The sequence below is a fragment of the Penicillium argentinense genome (assembly GCF_028826775.1).
Source record: "Penicillium argentinense strain IBT 30761 chromosome Unknown utg000010l_segment0_segment0, whole genome shotgun sequence".
Classification (NCBI taxonomy): domain Eukaryota; kingdom Fungi; phylum Ascomycota; class Eurotiomycetes; order Eurotiales; family Aspergillaceae; genus Penicillium; species Penicillium argentinense.
Genome location: NW_026622669.1, coordinates 2,225,533 through 2,243,882, shown reverse-complemented (window position 1 = coordinate 2,243,882; position 18,350 = coordinate 2,225,533). Strand labels below are relative to the sequence as shown.

Here is an 18,350-nt window from a genome sequence, read left to right as displayed (position 1 = left end):
CACCCTCACCAAACTATCCACTCCTAATGTCCATGCCTACCTACACAAGTGTACACTACACGGTAAGAGATCAAGTCAGGCTCACGAGAATGACATCAGCCACCGCACCGCTGGAAATCGGCGTCGTGTATTCCGCCAAGCCAATGCGGAGTAGCGCCAGATTTTGTTAATATTGCGATCTGCCCTTTCAGCGTTAGCTTTGCTGCTAAATTTATCCACCGATCCTTGGTTCTTGACTGCCACTCTACACTAGTGTCGTGCGTGCTGGACACTGCGTACACAACAACAACAACCGCAGAGATGAAATAGAAATAATTCTATCGGTACTTGTCCTGGCCGAATCGCATTGAGGTCTGAGATGGATGATGCAATCGGCGATACCGACGCAAATACCCACCTCTTCCAAAGTTTGCCTTGCAATGCTGACCGCGATTCAGTAGACGGCATTCGCCCCCGAAAAATCCTGAGGCGAGGGAGGTAGACGTGACCCCGCCGGATCGCGTGTACTGACAAAATGAGAATCGGCCCATGCGATATACTGTGAGCGATATGATTGCAGCGCAGCATGGGACCAGAGCTGTCATGCCAACACTGAACCACAGTTTGAAATGCGCTCGGGGCCCACGATAACCGGATTTCCCCTAGATTAGAGTCTCCTGTAACGAGCTTGCTTTGTTGTCCCGAACCGATTGCTACCTACAGTGCTGCCATTAGGAACAACGAATGGCTTCAAATCTCTTCAGGGTCCGATCAGCCACACTGGTTTATTCCCGACCCGTCTGACGTCCGGGAAAACCTAAAGACAGAGGGACAGCCTCGAGCAGACTCCACAAGGCGCACCTGGTGGAGTAGACTGGTGGGAAAGATCGATCTCTTGCCGGTTGGACCCCAATTGCTCTCCTAGCGATTCCTGGCTTTGACACTAAAAGGGAGGTGAGAATTAATGCTAGGGCTTTCATGGTGGTGTACTCGGCCCCAGAAGGATTTGATGACTTTCAAATCATGGTACCGTTTTTAGAACTATGCCACTGCCCGATCTCATGGCTTTGTGTATGACTTAGGCCTCCCTGTCCAGCCTGTGCTGGAGGCCTCAAGTTGGAACCAACTCAGGTTTGCTTTCTTTGACAATTTCATCCTTGCCAAGTCACATACACCTGGATTACACTCGTCTACATCCCACATCACGACCCTGGCCACACAACAATACCTCACTGGTGATCGCTCGTGCTCGGGGTATGCTTTGCTCGAATACGAGCACCTCGTACCAACTCCACTCAACCGACTATCAAAGCGCACATCATTCGTGTTCAAAGATAGTATATCTCCTCCATACATCAGTCCCGACGGCCCCTGGGGTACGGCACAATGCCCCTCTGCACCCTCCTCCAGCGATACCGACAATCATCACGTTCCAACTCCCGACCACCCCTCATGGATCTCTCCTCCCTCGAAGGACCACCAATAGAAGACCCAAGGGTAGTGGTAACGCCCGAACCAATTGCCAGGCTTCGCATCGAGCCCCCGACGCCAGATACAAATACACACCCGAGTCGACTATGGAAATCGCTCCCGCCGAGACCGTCGTCCGCGGACCCAACCTCTCCTTCCAGACACACTCACCTCCCTCGACCACTCACCCACCGATTCGAGACATCTCAGAGCGAGGCAAATGACGAGCCCTATCTCCGTCGTGCACCTGCCCAAAGAGGTCGACGAACCCCGTCACCGGACCAGGAAGAATTGAACAGCCGTAACGCGAATCTGAATCTGAATCTGAATATTGACACCACACTGGCCCGACACTCGGCTTCCTCGCCCTACGAGCGCTCCCGCTCACCACTCCGAACACCTGTGTCTCTCGAAGCTGAGGCTGAGGCAAGATGGAACCTCGAGACATTGCGTGACTCCGAGCGCGGACGCCGGGCACGCAGCTGCTGCCCACTTGTCTGGGTTGAGTCGGAGAGGCGGTGGGTTGTCTTTGGACCGTATCGTCAACCTGCAAGCGGGACAAGTACAAGTGAAGACTCGGCTCCAAGACATCGGACGCCGGGGCCACCGCCTGATCTGTCGCGCCGGCCGGCCTACCCGGAGATCTATACGGACCTCCTCTATGCCGATAATGAGATTGAGCCTGCTGACCATCCGCCGACGTATGAGAGTCACGGCTTTAGTCCTACACACGTCGACCGACTCGGGGGACGGCGGTGGTCATCTGTGGCTCGTCGCTGGAATGGGATGGGTGGCTGAGACCGGATTATATGTGTCATTTCTCGTGATAGTATCGGTGTGGACGGTCAGCAGTACCCTGGTGAGACCATGGTACTGCCAGTCTATACTATTGCACGGTGCAGTGTTGTCCAGCGATGGCCGATATATATTAAACGGCGCTAGTGCGACGGCGCGATCCGTGAAACGCCTGTCAACGGTAGCTCAGCCATGGTTATTTAGTACCTGGTAAGGTACATTCGGACACTTATTAGTTAGTGCCAGTCCCAGTGACCTTGGGAAGATGTGATACCTCAGGCCCACACGGCAACCGGTTTGTGGTTTGTTTTTGTTAGCGAAGATCTTGTCAAATACCCAGCGGGACTTCATAATCCCACTCAATTTTTCATTTTTATACAGTATATAGGTAAATGCCTTTCCTTCTAGTCGCTTCTTCTGTACTTTTGCCCTGCACGAAATGTGATAAGACCGGGATTTCCCCTCTTCACCGCGCCTCCCCAGTTTTCACTGGTCTGTACGTTCTTGGAGCAAACTGCAAATCGGATCCACCGCTCCACCGCGTGTAGCCTCGCTGTTTTCACGGTTGCCAGTGATTCGGGTGCGCCCCATGATCCTGCTATACAATAAGTCTCTGGCTGGCTAGATAATCCAAGGATCGAAGCTTCTCGAAATTTTCCAAAGCAAAGGTACTTTGAAAAGAGCAGCAATATCGCAACCCTGGGACAGGATGGGCGGGTTCGTATGTCTCCAGTCTCGCGCGCTAACACAGACCAGTAGCTCTCCAGCCTCTTAATATTTTTCGAGCCCCACCAGTAGAAAGAGAAAGAAAGAGAAATGGATAGATTATAAAGTAAACACGCGACCATCCCCTCGGCTCTCTCCTGATCCGGCAGCGCAACCGGTCAACTCTGGCATCCTCCACCTGCTATGACTGACGATGGTGTGAATCCTCCTGAGTGTTCTGACAATTCTTGATTTGCTCCTCCTACCCTAGAGTACCTTACTCTGAAATACCCAGAGATAATATACTGTCCTCAGTATATTCCGTCAGTACTGTACTCGAAGTGGTCGGCTGTTATCCGGTTGACGATTCTACCGCCTTCGTTCGCCTTCGACCACAAAAAAAAAAAAAAACCAGGGAAATCCCGTCCGCCCGCCCAATGGTCCAACTCGCCCACATCTTCAAGAAAGACAAGGACAAGGCGAAAGACCATTCACCTCGCAGCAACAGTCACTCGCGTACGCCCTCCGAAGTCACTGGCAGTGGCAGTCCCGCTGCGTCTCCCCGAACCTCCTTCTCCACCGCGCGCAAGTCGCCCTCCAAATCTTCCCCCTCCAAGTCCCAATCTCCCTCCAAATCTTCACCCAAGTCCCCGACCAAGGCGTCGCCCACCAAGACTCGCTTCGCGCACAGTCGCTCCTCGTCGAATTCCACTCCCGCCTACAAATTCGGCCGGTCCTCGCGAGACCAGGACCTCCACCCGCTTAATCTCCCGCCCGACGAGCTCCGCCGTCGACTTTCGGCCATGGCGGACCAGCGCAGCTCCATGGATATCGACCAGGACCAGATGAAGAACGGTGTCAACGGCCAGGAGCGGAGCCCGACTCCCCCGCCACACACCACCACCTCTGCCAACACCGACGAGGCCGAGTCGTTCAAGTTGGCCGGCAACAAATTCTTCAAGGATGGCGACTACAAGCGCGCCATCGAAGAGTACAACAAGGGTAAGCAGCTATTCTATTCAGTACCCTATTTTTCATACGCCACCACGCCTCTGTCAGTGACCGAGCCACTGGATAGGTTGTGTCTAACTGAATTCCAATCTAGCCATCGAAATCAACCCCATCTCGGCCGCGTTTCTCTCCAACCGTGCCGCCGCCCACATGGCCGCCCGCAACTACCTGAATGCCCTCGAAGATATCGAGCGGGCAAACGAACTCGACCCCACCAACCCCAAGATCATGCACCGCTGGTCCAAGATCTTGGTCAGTTTGGGCCGGCCCACCGAGGCTCTCGACGTCCTGTCCCGCGTGCAGCCCCCGGCAACCGCGACCGACCGCAGCCCTGCCGAGAAGATGCTCAAGTTCATCAAGCAAGCAGAGGAGACCCTCGCCGAGGACCGCGGAGGATCGATGGCCATCTTCTGCCTTGACCAAGCCCGTCAGGGTCTCGGTCACGGCGTGAAGGAGCCGCGCAAGTGGACGCTGCTGACTGCCGAGGCGCAGCTGAAGATGAATAACAGCAACTCACTCGGCAAGGCACAGGACATCGCCATCGGCCTGTTGCGGGAGAACAGCCAGGACCCAGACGCCATGCTGCTCCGTGCCCGCGCGTTCTATGCGTCTGGCGAAACCGACCAGGCGCTCAAGCTGCTGAAGATGTGTCTCGGGCTGGACCCGGATATGAAGCAGGCCATCAAACTGCTCCGAATTGTACAGAAGCTCAGCCGCACCAAGGACGAGGGCAACGCTGCCTTCAAGGCGAAGGATTATCGCCGCGCCATCGACCTCTACTCCCAGGCTCTGGAGGTCGACCCTACCAACAAGGACATGAACTCGAAGATTCTGCAGAACCGTGCCCAGGCCTACAACAGCCTGAAGGAATACGACTCGGCCGTACAGGACTGCACTGAGGCCCTCCGTCTGGACCCTGGATATGTCAAGGCCATGAAGGTGCGTGCCAAGGCGCATGCCGGCAACGAGAACTGGGAGGAGGCCGTGCGTGATTACAAGAGTGTTGCCGAGAACAACCCCAGCGAGAAGGGGATTGCCGAGGAGATCCGTCGTGCCGAGTTCGAGCTTAAGAAGGCCCAGCGCAAGGATTACTATAAAATTCTTGGCATCGGCAAGGACGCGTCGGAGCAGGAAATCAAGAAGGCCTACCGCAAGATGGCCATCCAGTATCACCCGGACAAGAACCGGGATGGTGAAGCCGGTGATGAGAAGTTCAAGGAAATCGGCGAGGCTTACGAGACATTGATCGATCCTCAGTACGTCCCCCTTACAAACATCAAGTATACCCTGCCCATTTGAATTTAAAATAACACTATACCATAGGAAACGCGCCGCCTACGACAACGGCGACGACCTAATGGACCCAGCCGACATGTTCAGCGGCGGCGGCTTCGGCGGCATGGGAGGCATGGGAGGCATGGGCGGCATGGGCGGAATGGGAGGAATGGGAGGAATGGGCGGCATGAACGGAACGCACATCAACATCGACCCGAACATCCTCTTCAACATGATGAACGGCGGAGGCGGCGGCGGCGGCTTCGCCTCAGCCGGCGGTAACCCCTTCGGAGGCCAGCGCAACGGAGGCGGATTCCCAGGTGGATTCCCCTTCTAAACCCCCAGCATAGCCCTCAATCCGCCATTGCCCGGAAAAAGGGCTGTCCTAAAAGAAAGGACAATGAAGAGTCATGATAGTTAGCACGGTAAGGTTTGTTTTAATATACCCATGGGTATCAAGACGGTGGATTTTATCCCCAAATTTCCACGAATTTCTTTGTCCCGTTCTCTCTGAGGGGTGTTCCCCGTCTGGTATGTAAGAGCCCTTGGAGAGGGTTTATATCCGGACTGATATACACAAGACGATCAAATGCGGCCATGTGCCTTGATTCCCATATATAGACTTGTATTTTCGTTATGAATCGTTCTTCACTTTTTTCACTTTTCTCACTTTACCTTCTTAAATATGCTTCAGTTTGGTGTAACTAATGTGGTGATTCTCTTGCACCAGACTCACTTCTGACTTGGTCTTATAGTAGGGAAGGAACTGACACTGATGTGAAGTTGATTCATCCTCACTTCATCCACTTCTCGACATCTCACTCACCAGCACCTCCCGACTCGAGGATCCAAGCTGACCACGCAGGTCTAGCAAGACACATAATTGCCATAACAAGGACAGAACCGGCCTCTGGATTCCGCGTGGGGTACTGGCGGGTGGCCTGAATTGGCCGCGGTACCATTAAGCGCCTTCTCCGTACATTTCTTAGAGGCCGGCATCGTCTTCATCGTCTCGATCAGTTCTGGTCTCATGCGAGAAGCTGGCCGGCTGGCCATGAAGCTTGGCGATATCGCAGGACATCCGGTAGAGACTGCATTGATACCGTCCAAACGCAGATGGAATTCTTCAACGCCTCTTTCTCCACCTACCTAGGTAGTAGCACTTGGGAGATGCAAGAGGTATTTGGAAGAGTTATTTTGAAGGGGAACGGAGTTCACTACAATATCAACTTCGCGAATACGATGCTGGAAGCACAGTTACCCCCGACTCGGGATCCAAGGTCAATTCGCAGCTGGCGAAGAACCGCTTGATGGGCTGTCCTCATTTCTTCGTCTTCAACGCCTCTTTCCCCTTCCAGCATGAGGAAAGAGGTAAGTCTTTCTTCGAATGAGCAGAGAATCACCACGACACAACTTCCGCGAATATGGTGCGAAAGCACATTGACCCGACGCGAGAATTCAAACTTGACTCGCGGGTCTAGCGAAGGACCGCTCGAAGGGCTGTCCTCGTTCTTCGTCTTCAACGACTCTTTCTCTTATCACATGCATGGGATAAGAGGTGAGAGGCGAGCAAGAGATTCACCACATCGACTCCCACAAATACCACCCAAGGTAGGAAGTCCCCTAGTTCCAGCAGCCCTGTACAAAGCTAATCATTGATTGAAAGAACCTACCCGACATCCCGAAGCGGTCGCTTTCGTCCGCCAGGAAAGATCCCTCGGCCAAGGACAGTGATAGAAAAAGAACAAACAACAGGGAGTCAGTTCCATTCTGATCCCATGCAAATCGTTGACCAAGTCGAACTCAATACTGGCAACTTGGGAGGGTAGCCTTTCCCAAAAGGGAAAGAGGTATTTGGCTTGGCTTGATATTGAACAGACACCCGTGCCCGATGATGTAAGCTGATCTGATCCAAGGCCGTCCCAACGCAGTGTGGGACTCGACCTGCATGATGCACATGGAAGAATAAGTTGATGACCGGCGTCCTATGGGTTTTGCTCAAGCCCCAATCGTCGAATTGTGGGCTTGACTGACCTGAAGCGAATGGACAAGGACCCAAAGCTGATCGTTTATGGTGATCGACGCAGGGGTAGTGCTTGCTTGTCTAATCTAAGCAAGTACATTCCATTGAGATCAGAAAAAACGCCGCCCAGTACCCCAGATTCTGTGAACACAAGGCTAAGGTCTCCATGTCCTCCGCCTCCAGGCAGGAAACGCAAGAAAGCGAAGCATGCTTCGACTGAGGATGCTCAGACTGAGACTGGGTAAATCGGGGTCAGAGCAGCAGTGATAGTGCAATTGACTTTATAACGTCACTCCGCAATGGGCGCCCCAGATACGGCCCTTCAACTCAATCAACCATCACGATTTGAGTCAGAGAACCTCACCATCACCCCAATGGGGCGTTTGTGATCGCATTTGAAGAAATTTCTTTGTTGTCCCACTCCCGGAAAACGACCTAACAAACAACGCATGGCTGGTGCATCTTTCATGCCTAGCATGGAAATTCAAGGATTTCGAGTGGACCCGCCTCCTCAGGGCCTTGCGACGTACCACGGTCCGATTCTCAGCTGAGCCGTCCACAGTGCTCATTCCCGATGCGTGGCATTGTCTGTGTTTTCGCCGGGGAAGTGGAGGAGGCGCTGGGCGCTACGAGGCCAAGGCCAGAACATCCGTGGTGAACGGATCTCATTCCAGCAAAACGCACACTCCAGTGTTGGCGCGAGTTGGCGCAAGTCACGGACGATTTAGACACTAGTGCCGTCGCCGTGACTGACAGGCCATCGTGTGGCAAACTAAACAAGCATGTCGCCGCCGAAGCCTTTGCGCGAGAAGATTTCTCCGAACGAACCGAACGCGATCGATGCCTACGCGATGGATATTGGAGATGCAAGGACTTGCGTCTACATGGATTTCTTCTCAAGTCTCGGATATCAGTCTTAGGCTTTATTGTCCTGAAAAATGGACAAAACCTCAAGGTGATCGTTTCTGGTGACCGACGCAGAGAGTGCTGTTGCTCGTCAGTTGATTTGATTGATTTGACGCACATTTCAATGGGACTTGCCACTGATGACACGATACCCAACACATGGGCTGATGACCGGCTTTCTTTGGAATTTTGATCAAGCCTCGAATGTCAGTTTTGGGCTTGGGATACTGAAAAAGATGGACCGAAATTCGGATGTGCCTGGCCCTGCTGATGGGGTTTGGAACTCGCACAACTGAAGGAACCAGGCAGGCGAGGCACGGAAAGAGCTCAATTCAGCTAAGCGTCTTTCAAAGCCAGTGTTCATGCCAGGATTATTGAAGTGGATACTTGCGATATTTCGAATATCAGGGCAAGTCGCTTTTTTGGCATGAGGGCTCAAGTCACAGAGTCACTAGTAACTCCGTGCTACTGGGGTGGAGTGGCTTTGAATCTTGACTTTGTCACGCATCGACGCTTCCCATGGCTGGAAAAGCCCGCAAGGATGCAGTGCACGGTGCAGTGGCAAGTCGGAATTTGTCTCCCTTCTATGTGCCATCACGGACATGAGTTGCATGACGCAATATAGACTCAGAGGCATCTCATCGTTGCGTTGCGAGTGGAGCGCTTGAAAATCAACTCGAGAAGCTTGCGCGCAAGTGGCCTCGCTCCTTTGTGCCAACACGGACATGAGCTCGCAAGAGACAATCTGATAAAGAATGAATCTATGCGTTGTGCTGTGAATGGAGCGCTTGAAAATCGACTCGAAAACCCTGTTCAGGATACGATGAAGAGATGATGACGTCCGTGCATCTGAAGCCCTGTGTTTTCATCCGAATGGGAGTAGTTTGTTGCGACTTGTCGATGAAAGAACCTCAAGGACGTTGAAGTGCACGGCGTATCCTGGTTTGATTAACGTGGAGAGGGTTGTTCTAGTGTGACAGTGGAAGACCTGCCTACGCACCCGGCTGGCACAGATGGCCAGAGCGAACGCATGAAATCAAAAGGTGGTCAAAAGACATGTTTGTTGTCAACAGATTGGCAACATGGAAATGCGCCTGGGGAGCCAGAAAAGGCGCCAAATGGCATGCTCGACCTAATATCGGAGGAGGCAGGTTTCCTCGCATCATCAATGAGGACAAAGATAAACCGTGGAGAAACTGTCTTTGGACTACGCAGCTCCAGCAGCACCTTATATTACACAGCGCACCGAGCATGGCCCGCATTTACTGACGCACCAAGTTGTTGGGAAGTAATAAATCGACCATACCAAGCTATTTGTACCTCGCGACGATGCCCATCAAGAACAGGAGACGAGGTGGTTTGCAATCCATCCGCGATGCGCAGAGAGAGGTACCAAGAATTCGCAATCAGATGTTAGAACGTTCCTCCAGAAATAGATACACTTCAACTTGGAAAGTGACACATCCCCTCCCAGGCCTGGGGTGATAGTCAGGAAGGGTTTTTGAGTTTCTTCTAGATGCAACCAGACACCAGTCAAAGTTCAATTTTCAGATGTCAACAAGAAAGAATTCCAGTTCCTCTAATTCGACAATCACACACTCCTCAAATCCGTCAAAATCACCTACAACTCTCGAACGCCTACAACTCTCGAACGCAAAACCTCTAACATTCAAGATACCTGGATACAACCATGAGACGTTGACTAGGTTGTTCAAAGCCATAGTTGACGGCAACATTCTTCTCGATGGGCATTTGGCATGAGGTAGTTCGACTAGCCTCGCCTCTGGACTATGTTTGGCCACTGGGCTAAAGAGCCTGATGCTTGTTGGAACCCATGTCGACTGGCCGATGAACAATTAGAGAAGAGTCAAGACCTTCGACATCCGGTAGTTGTAGAAATGAATGGAGGCCATGCCCCCAAATAAATCTCGTTTTTCGTCGGCGACGAATATTCCTGTCAGGAAAAAGCGCCTGTTGGGATATGATGGTGACATGATATTCGACCCAATATACAGATAACAAAGGGATATAAAACCGAAAAGCAAAACGAGAATCCCACCCCTCCACAAATCACAACCTAAAGAAATTTCTTCCGCGGACTAACAAGCCCATAAAACTCCAACGGCTTCAAACTAAACGCCCCATTCGCAGCAAGCACATATTCCTTATCCGCAAATTCAAACTCCACCTCTTTAACAATACTCGCCAGCGTAAGAACCGACCACCGCCACGCCCACATCTTCCCATAACACTCCCGCTTCCCATTTCCAAACCCTTTCTTCGCAGCCGCAGGAAGCGCATCCCACCTCTCACCCAGCACCCGCTCCGGAATAAAACTCTCCGGATCCTCAAATACCTCCGGATCACGATTCACGTTGTGCAGAATGGCAATCATAGCCTGATCGTGCGGGATCTGGTATTTCCCACCAGCCAGCTGAATCGGACTCTTATCCTGCGCGTCGGAGGAGATAGGCTCGATATTGAACCCCGGCGCCGTCGCAGAAAGACGAAGCGACTCCCTGATCACAGCCTCGACGTACTTAAGCCGTCGGAACTGCTCAAGTTGAATTGTAGATCCAGACTCTGTACCAACGACTTCATCAATCTCCGCCCGGGCCTTCGCCAGTGCCTCGGGATTCTTCAGAAGGAAGTACAGAGCATACGCCACGAGATTCGCGGACGTCGCGGCCCCAATGAACATTGTCACGACCTCATCCACAACCCTGGAATGAGAGAGTTTCTCTCCAGAAACCGGGTCCGAATTATGAAGCAATGCATCAAGCAGATCATCCCGTTTCTGCGTCGGATCCTCCTTCCGTGACTTCACAATCCCCTCCGCGTAATCCCGCATTAGTTTAATATCGCTCTCGAAACCGCGCTGGTAAAGTAGCCAATTCACCATCTTCGGCCGTGTAGGCCTCTTCATGGCTTCGAGTGTAATCGCCTCCCATGCCGCAATTAGCGGTGGCGATTCCGAGTCCTCCTCCAGTACTTTGATGCGCTGGTTGTAGAAGCATTGCGCGACGGATGCCATGAGGAGGCGGTCCAGGTCATTTGTGAAAAGAACGTGCTTTTTCGGCGCGGAGGTCCATTTGCGCGTCAGGTCGGAAATTACGTTGCTCATGTCCGTGAAGGTTGTGCTGTTGTCTGCTGTGCTGGCGCTGACGTAGGGCTTCATGATACGGTGGGTTATGCCCCAGATTTGTTCATGGTGGTAGGCTGTGAAGAGGCAGTCGTTTGCGAGGGCGCGCATTTCGACGACGGGGCCGGTTACGCATTTGCGAAAGCGTCGCTCGTCGGTTATTTCGGACAGGAGGGCGACGTTGCTGATGAAGATGAGTTGTTTTCCCAGGATGTTGATTTTGCAGATTGGGCCTGCATTTCCGTGTTAGGTGGTAAGTTTTCTCTTTTTTGATGACGGGGACTGTACCATATTCTTTGGAAATCTTGATGAGCGAGTTCCATGTGTCGTTCGGGTTGATGTCGAAGATATTGCCCAGGAAAGGGACGCCAGGCGGCTGGGGAATTTCAGAAGACATTATACTGTATAAGTGTACTCAATACTTAGGGGTGTATCAAATTATTCAGTGAGTGCGAAAGGTCAATCAAAATATGACAGTCCGCAGCCGCCCCTCTTAAAGCTTCGGCTCTGCAGCTACCTGCTAGTTAGCATTGTCGCATTACACAACAGCTGATCATAAGCTCTGCTGCACGCTAATTGAGCCTAAACGGGAAAAGATGTAACACGAACCCCACCGGGTCGTGCGGGACCTTGAGCATTGCAAAGCGAGGCCGCAGATTGGTGCGTGTTGACATGGAAACTTCAGGCGACAGTTGATCGAAGCCTCATTGGGAGATCGGTGCAGAAGACGGCCAGATCGCGAACGAACCCTCTCCACTAGGACCTCCAGAGCTGGAGCTGATGACGGAAGGGCTCAGCATGCTAATTTATGAGTATGAATATGGTGGAAAACTGTCGTGATATGTCTGGTGTGGAAGTTTTGGGCTACGTCTGTGTCGAGGGCGGCTGGATGTATGAATTATTTAATGTTAGGTGGACTTTTCTGCGTCATTATTTGATCTATTAAGACTTGAGTTGGGAGTGCTCTTGTTGAGAAGAGTGGACGCCACCCGTGGAGAAACCATGCCACTTATAAGGTGGGGATCATAGAGGGGCGTGCCTGGAGACTCTAATCTCCATCAATTTGTTGACACTGCCGGAAACGAGCGCAGTTACCGACTTGAAGGTAGGAGGAAGTAAACATAACACCAGCATCCTAAGGAGCTACGTATAACCGATATCAAGCAGAACAAAATACTCGAATATGACGCCTCACTCTGACGAAATCTCTACGAAATTACACATACATCCACGCGAAAAGAACTGATCACCAGAGCACAACATGAACCCAAAGCCATGGAGCCATCACGAGTAACTGCCCAATATCGACATCATCGTCCCTGGTACTCACCAATCGTCCAAGACTCGGCTATCACAGCTGACCGCAATTTCAAACCGGGCCATGGCTGGGTCTGGTGACTCGTTTCTGGGCACTGGCTAATCACGACCGAGTTCGCTGCATGTTGCCGCCTGAGAGATTAGTTTAGCTAGCCAGCCACCCGAGTTCTGACAAAAATGGGGCTGGTGCCAAATTGTGGGTCGGCGTGGAAAGAACGGGGAGTTGTGGAACGAGGCGGCACTAAAAATGCACTGGGATTGGTATGGCGTAATTGGGAGATCTGCGGAGCGGAATAGAGAGGGATCTTTGTTTCGTGGGGTGAGTCGAGATACTGCGGCCAGTGCCAAGTTTGAGGGGTTAGCCTGGATTGAAAGAGTCAATATTGCTCGGTCCAGATCGCGATCTGGGTGTGCCAGTTCGAATCACAACAGTATCGTAATCCTCGAGTCTCATTGGTGAGGGCGTTCGAGATCACGTTTTCATAGTTGCCTTTCTCTCGAAAAAATGCGAATCTTCTAATGGTCTCAAAGTTTATATTTAATATGATTTCATCTCTTAGCGATGTTGACCCAATTTCAAGATTGGACTCTCTCGCGAGCGAACTACAACCACAGATGAATTGATTACGGCTCGGCATCATCCAAAAGTCATCGAAAACCTGACAAATAAGTTATAAAGAGCTGATTCGCTCTTTCGCTGGTTTCGTTGATACACGTTGCTTCCACCTCTCCTTGAGTTGTTCTAGCGTCCTATATATCCTCATTAGGACCAGTTGAGACCGTTTACTTTTAGCACATTGAAAAATTGAGTTTCATCTGGTTTGAGTGAAGATATTTGGATACTCGAACAGCTTAAGGAGAGCTGGAAGCGACCTGTATCGATGGAACTACTGCAAAAGGGTAATTCATTCGTCTTGATAAATATTGGATGAACAGTATACTTGGGTCGAAACGAATTCCACCAAATATTGAAAAAGGAAGGAAAATAAAATATTAGGGGAAGAAACCCATATATTCAATTACTTGCATAAACTTCACATCAAAGCTGTCGCTGATTCAAATGATCTGTGCTATGTACGTCCCCACATCCACATGCTGGCAACTGTACTCATATAGAAAAACATCAAAAACATCATGGGTAATTTCGGGGGGAATCTCGAATAAATATAGGGTGGGGCATAGATGAAGCGAATGAATATACCGTAGTCAAAAGTAAGTATGCAGCAAACTCCGCCGCTAATGAGAGAAGAGACTCAGCTCGGAAAGCGCACGCAGGAAAAAAAAAAAGGAAGCAATCGCTCAAAATGGAAAATATAGAGACTGACCCGAGCCAGCTCAAATCCACAAATGATCCTAGATATAGCCCAGTCCGCCGAGAATGCTCTTACATTCGGGAACGGGGAGGGCAGAGACGCCTAGGGCACGGACGAGGGCGCCGCCACGAAGACGTTGCAGGCCAATTGCTAGTTTCCACGCTTCCGTATCCTGGAGCACGAAGACGAACTTTTTGCCTTCTTGGTCCCGGATACTGGCGCGGAGCACGTGGAGGCCGCGAAATTCGGCCTGGGGTGGCTGGACGGGGCCGCCGCCGCTTGCGGCTGCGCTGCGGGCGAAGCAGGCGCTGGGTGAGGCCAGGCGGCAGGTGTTCTTGCACACCTTTAACAGGTTGGCTGTGAAGGCGTCGGATTCCTCGTTGGTTGGCATGGAGTGTGCAGATGCACCGCGGCGGAATGAGAATGGATTGCTCGAGCCTGACTTAGCTGGCTGGCTGTGAGCTCCCATTTGAGGACACCAGACTTCAGCCAGTTTCAGGGTCCAAGCTTTAACATCCCATTCTCGTTGTCCGACGCCTCGGAGGTCGTCGTCGACGAAGAGACCCTCTGTTGTCATTCGCAGCACCAGACCGTTCGTCACCATGCCTTGGCCAGAGACTAGCTGCGCAACTGGTGTCTTCATGAATGCATTGTTGAATTGGTATACGCCCTGGATCACGATCTTATCAGGATCCTTGGTGGAGTATGCACTACGGTGGGATGGCGGAGGCGTGGTGCGAGCTGTCGACTGTGAGGGCGCATATGAGGACTCAGAGTAGGCAGAGCCCGAGCCAGAAGCGTTCCCATACGGCCGGCGAGGACGATCATAGGGCCGAAAGGAATACGCATCGTCTTCGACGGTAGTCTTGGCGGTTGGAAAGGGCGCCTGGGGTTTCTTGGGCGAAGGCGTCCTCGGTGCACTAGTAGCGCTGGCCGGACTCGCAGGCGGCTTGTTGCTAGCCTGGCTTTTGGCCTCCTGGGCCTTCTTCTCTGCATATCTCTTTGCAGCTGCCTCTTTGAGGGCTGCGAATTTGGCCATGGCTTCTTTCTGGGCCGCGGCCTTTGCGGCGGCTTCCTTTTCAGCAGCCTCCTTTGCAGCCTTCTCTTTTGCTTCGGCAGCCAGTCGATCGGCCTTTTCTTTCGCCTCGGCGGCCAACCTGTCGGCTTCGGCTTTGGCTTCAGCAGCAGCCTTCTCCTGCTTTGCTCGGGCCTCGGCGGCTTCTTTTTCGAGTCGTTCGCGGGCTTCCTTCTCTGCTTTGTCCCTTGCAGCGGCCATCTCGCGCTCGAGTTGTTCTCGGCGCTCCTTGAGCTCTTTCTCCATTGCTTCGCGTTCACGCCTTCTTTCCTTCTCCTTGGCTTCTGCTTCGCGCTTGCGCTTAAACTCCTCCATCTTTCGGCGCAGCTCTTCCTTGCGCTTGGCCTCTTCGCGCTCACGCTCTCGTTCGGCCTTTTCTTTTGCTCGTTCAGCTTTTTCCTTCTCTTCTCTTTCTCTTTCTTTTTGCCTTTGTCTTTCCTTCTCTTTCGCCTTCTCATCTTCCTTGCCATCGTCCTTTGGCGGTCCATCCGAGCCGTGTTGATTGCCGGCATACTGATTGCCATAGTTCTGGCCACCGCCAAAGTTTCCACTGTGCTGTTGACGATGACCTGAGCTGTTTCCACCAAAGTTGGAGCCGCTATTGCTATGGCCATGACCAGAGGCTCGGCCGTTGGCATTTTGACCGGTGCCTCCAGGGAAACCGCCGCCAAATCGTCCACCACCACTGCCACCACCATTGCCATTGCCATTGCCATTGTTACCCCCATCACCCTTGGAGCTGCTGGACTGGGTCATTCCAAAAGCCCAGCCAGCAACGCCCAGCCCAAGCCCCACTACAGCCATCCCCACGCCGCCGGCGCCATTAGACACAGAAGCCATGTACCATGTCTTCACCATGGGTGCAATGAGGGCCCACACGAAGACGACCAGCAGTGTGCTTGCAACGCCGGCGAGGAAGCTGTTCCGGTGGCATTGTAAGGAGGGAAGGTATAGGAAGCCGCCGCCGGAAGAGTGCGGCGGGACGATGAAAATGTCGTAGTTTCCGGGCGGTAAATCGGACGATTTGCGGTATTCGCCTTCAGTGGTATGAGGGTTCTCGCCATGCGGCGGCGGAGGGGGCGGAGGGCCTTCGTCCATTGTGTTCGCGATCGAGGGTTATATTGATCGATTATGAGATTATGTTTTCGGCGTGCCGAACCGGTCGGTCGAGTCTGTTGTGGATGATTTCCTGACCCAGACCGAGACCAGCTCGAGTCTCTCCTACCGCGACCAGTTGAAATGGTCGAGGCTAGTAGAGCAGATTTCCAGCGCAGTTGGTAGTCGGCCCGCTCATGTTCGTGGAGGTGGAAGAAGTGCACTGAGGCCCTAGGCCACTCAGTGCTTGGGGGAGTCGGGTCAGACGGCAGGGGAGGCCAAAAATGCTCCAATTCACGCGGTGAAGGTCAAGAAAATTGACCCTTGATCTCCGAACAACAACGAAGATAAAAACCGGTGGTCGGATAACAACGAGGGAAGGTTGCTATGGGGGAGTTTGTTTAGGAGAAGTGGGCGCCGCTAACGATCGGCGGCTCCATGCAATGAGGACGTGGTCATCACGCACAGCAAAACACGGCGCGTCCAATCCGAGCCCGAGTCTCGATCGCCCATCGCTTCAAGTCTCTCGGGTATCAGATTGTGCGAAATGCTGGATTCTTCTCGAGCCACGCGCTCGCAAGCCGTGTGGTCAATTGGCGGAGTGGCACAGCATCTAGGGATGTCGCTGGCAATGGCAATCGATTCGATAGTCCTTGCTTCAAGCGAATTATTCTTGGAGAGGTATTCAACATTCAGCAGATATTACGCAGCCTTATTCAGAACTACAGCCTGATTTTTTATTCTCTGGCTTTATTTTCTTTTTTGGATGCTCCATGAAGCATCGGCAGAGTTTCAAAGTTTATGAGAAATGTTTGTTTACATTTTACTGCTTTAGGCAGGTGATGAGATTATGTCAGCGAAAAAATCGCCGGAGTTTTGTGCTTCATGCATTCTACCCGCCAGTTGTTGTTAGTTAACTAGAGTATATCACTTTTGGGATAACTCCTCAAGTTTGCTGAGTTTTTGAAAAGCAAATCGAAGTATTATTGAACCTCTCCAAACGATTATATTGGTTGATTTCTCGGGCTATCCGGTGTTCCTCACGACAACTTCTCCCGACTAGGGGTGAGACGAGAAAACATGGCCAACCCAGGGTGACTTCACTATAATTGCATCGAACAAAAACTCTTTGTGAAATACATACCGAAAATGACTAGTAATGTCGTTAGCTACATGGCTTATTGGTGAGTATATTGAGATTGAATTATCCGCAATGGAGGTTAAGAATGAGCGACGGTGCTCTATATCACCATCGCAAATCTCTGCAACTGGTCTAGAAGCCCGTACCAGTTGAGCCCCAAAGAACGACACTTGAATATGACCTATGACGTAAGGTTGTCCCCAGTCAGGCACTCAGTATGTAGCCAGAAGCTTCTTCGAAGCCACCAACTGGAGGGGCCCTTGTACCCTTTCAGCCAAATTGATCTAGTTCTACTTGCTCTCTGCTTGGGAACAAGCACTCGAACCCGAAGCAAATTAAATTATTTGGACTGGAGAGCATTCAAATGTAGAGGTGACAAGACAGCTGACCATACAGGTGACTCGAGACATGACGAGGTGGATGATCAGAGAGGCAATCCTTGACCAAGCAGAAGGTAAGATGCAGCGTTCAAAATAGCAAGACTATAGCGGTGTTGGCACTTAATGGCTTAATAAGAACTGCTTTGGCTCGTGGGTTATTTGAGTATGTAAGAGATGTCATCGCGGGGGCGTGGCCCGAGGTGAAGATGTGGTTAGAGTAATCCCGGTCAATATGGCAGCGCGACAAACTTAGGATGAAAACTGGAAGTCACTTTCGTCCCAGGAAATATTTCATCTAATAATACCTTTCCATCCATATATAGGATGTAAATGTAAGTACTAAGCAGCGGAAGTCTCTGCCGAGACGCAGCATGCGAAATACACTCAGAAGAATCTGTTGACACCAAAGGAAACCGTCACATAGAAGTGACAAAGATACAAATTCCGGTTACAATGCCCTAGCGTATACTTGATTTAGTGACTATTGCTGTCAGTCCTGCCCAGGTAGAGGCCTGGCTTTGGTCAAGCAGGCCCAGTACGTAGAAGGTATGATGTCTCAGACTCCACATGCTTGTAAGAGCAGAGTGGAGTCGCAATCACGGCTGAATCCCAGACATCCTGTTGAAGCAGTTCGTACAGGTGATTATCCGCGAGTACCTTAAAAACACCAGTGGGCTGGCGCCAGCGGGCTAATGAAGGTAAAGTGAGCTGCGACAGCATTTT

The 18,350-nt window shown here is 51.8% G+C and overlaps 5 protein-coding genes across 5 annotated transcripts; 3 read left to right on the top strand and 2 right to left on the bottom strand.

The window, feature by feature from the left end:
* Positions 1–1,365: 1,365 nt before the first annotated feature.
* Positions 1,366–2,247, top strand: N7532_010519 (uncharacterized protein; the record flags this gene model as incomplete). Its single annotated transcript, XM_056623010.1, has 1 exon — positions 1,366–2,247. The coding sequence occupies one exon, from the start codon at positions 1,366–1,368 to the stop codon at positions 2,245–2,247; it is 882 nt and encodes a 293-aa protein (XP_056470426.1).
* A 1,139-nt stretch (positions 2,248–3,386) lies between these two features.
* On the top strand, positions 3,387–5,259 carry N7532_010518 (tetratricopeptide repeat protein; the record flags this gene model as incomplete). The annotated part of the gene is made up of 2 exons (XM_056623009.1): positions 3,387–3,951; positions 4,055–5,259. The coding sequence occupies 2 exons, from the start codon at positions 3,387–3,389 to the stop codon at positions 5,257–5,259; spliced, it is 1,770 nt and encodes a 589-aa protein (XP_056470425.1).
* A 58-nt stretch (positions 5,260–5,317) lies between these two features.
* On the top strand, positions 5,318–5,572 carry N7532_010517 (uncharacterized protein; the record flags this gene model as incomplete). The annotated part of the gene is made up of 1 exon (XM_056623008.1): positions 5,318–5,572. One exon carries the CDS (start codon positions 5,318–5,320, stop codon positions 5,570–5,572), a length of 255 nt encoding a protein of 84 aa, XP_056470424.1.
* A 4,669-nt stretch (positions 5,573–10,241) lies between these two features.
* N7532_010516 (uncharacterized protein) lies at positions 10,242–11,703 on the bottom strand (the record flags this gene model as incomplete). Its single annotated transcript, XM_056623007.1, has 2 exons — positions 10,242–11,539; positions 11,595–11,703. The coding sequence occupies 2 exons, from the start codon at positions 11,701–11,703 to the stop codon at positions 10,242–10,244; spliced, it is 1,407 nt and encodes a 468-aa protein (XP_056470423.1).
* Positions 11,704–13,976: 2,273 nt separating this feature from the next.
* N7532_010515 (uncharacterized protein) lies at positions 13,977–16,109 on the bottom strand (the record flags this gene model as incomplete). Its single annotated transcript, XM_056623006.1, has 1 exon — positions 13,977–16,109. The coding sequence occupies one exon, from the start codon at positions 16,107–16,109 to the stop codon at positions 13,977–13,979; it is 2,133 nt and encodes a 710-aa protein (XP_056470422.1).
* Positions 16,110–18,350: the final 2,241 nt, after the last annotated feature.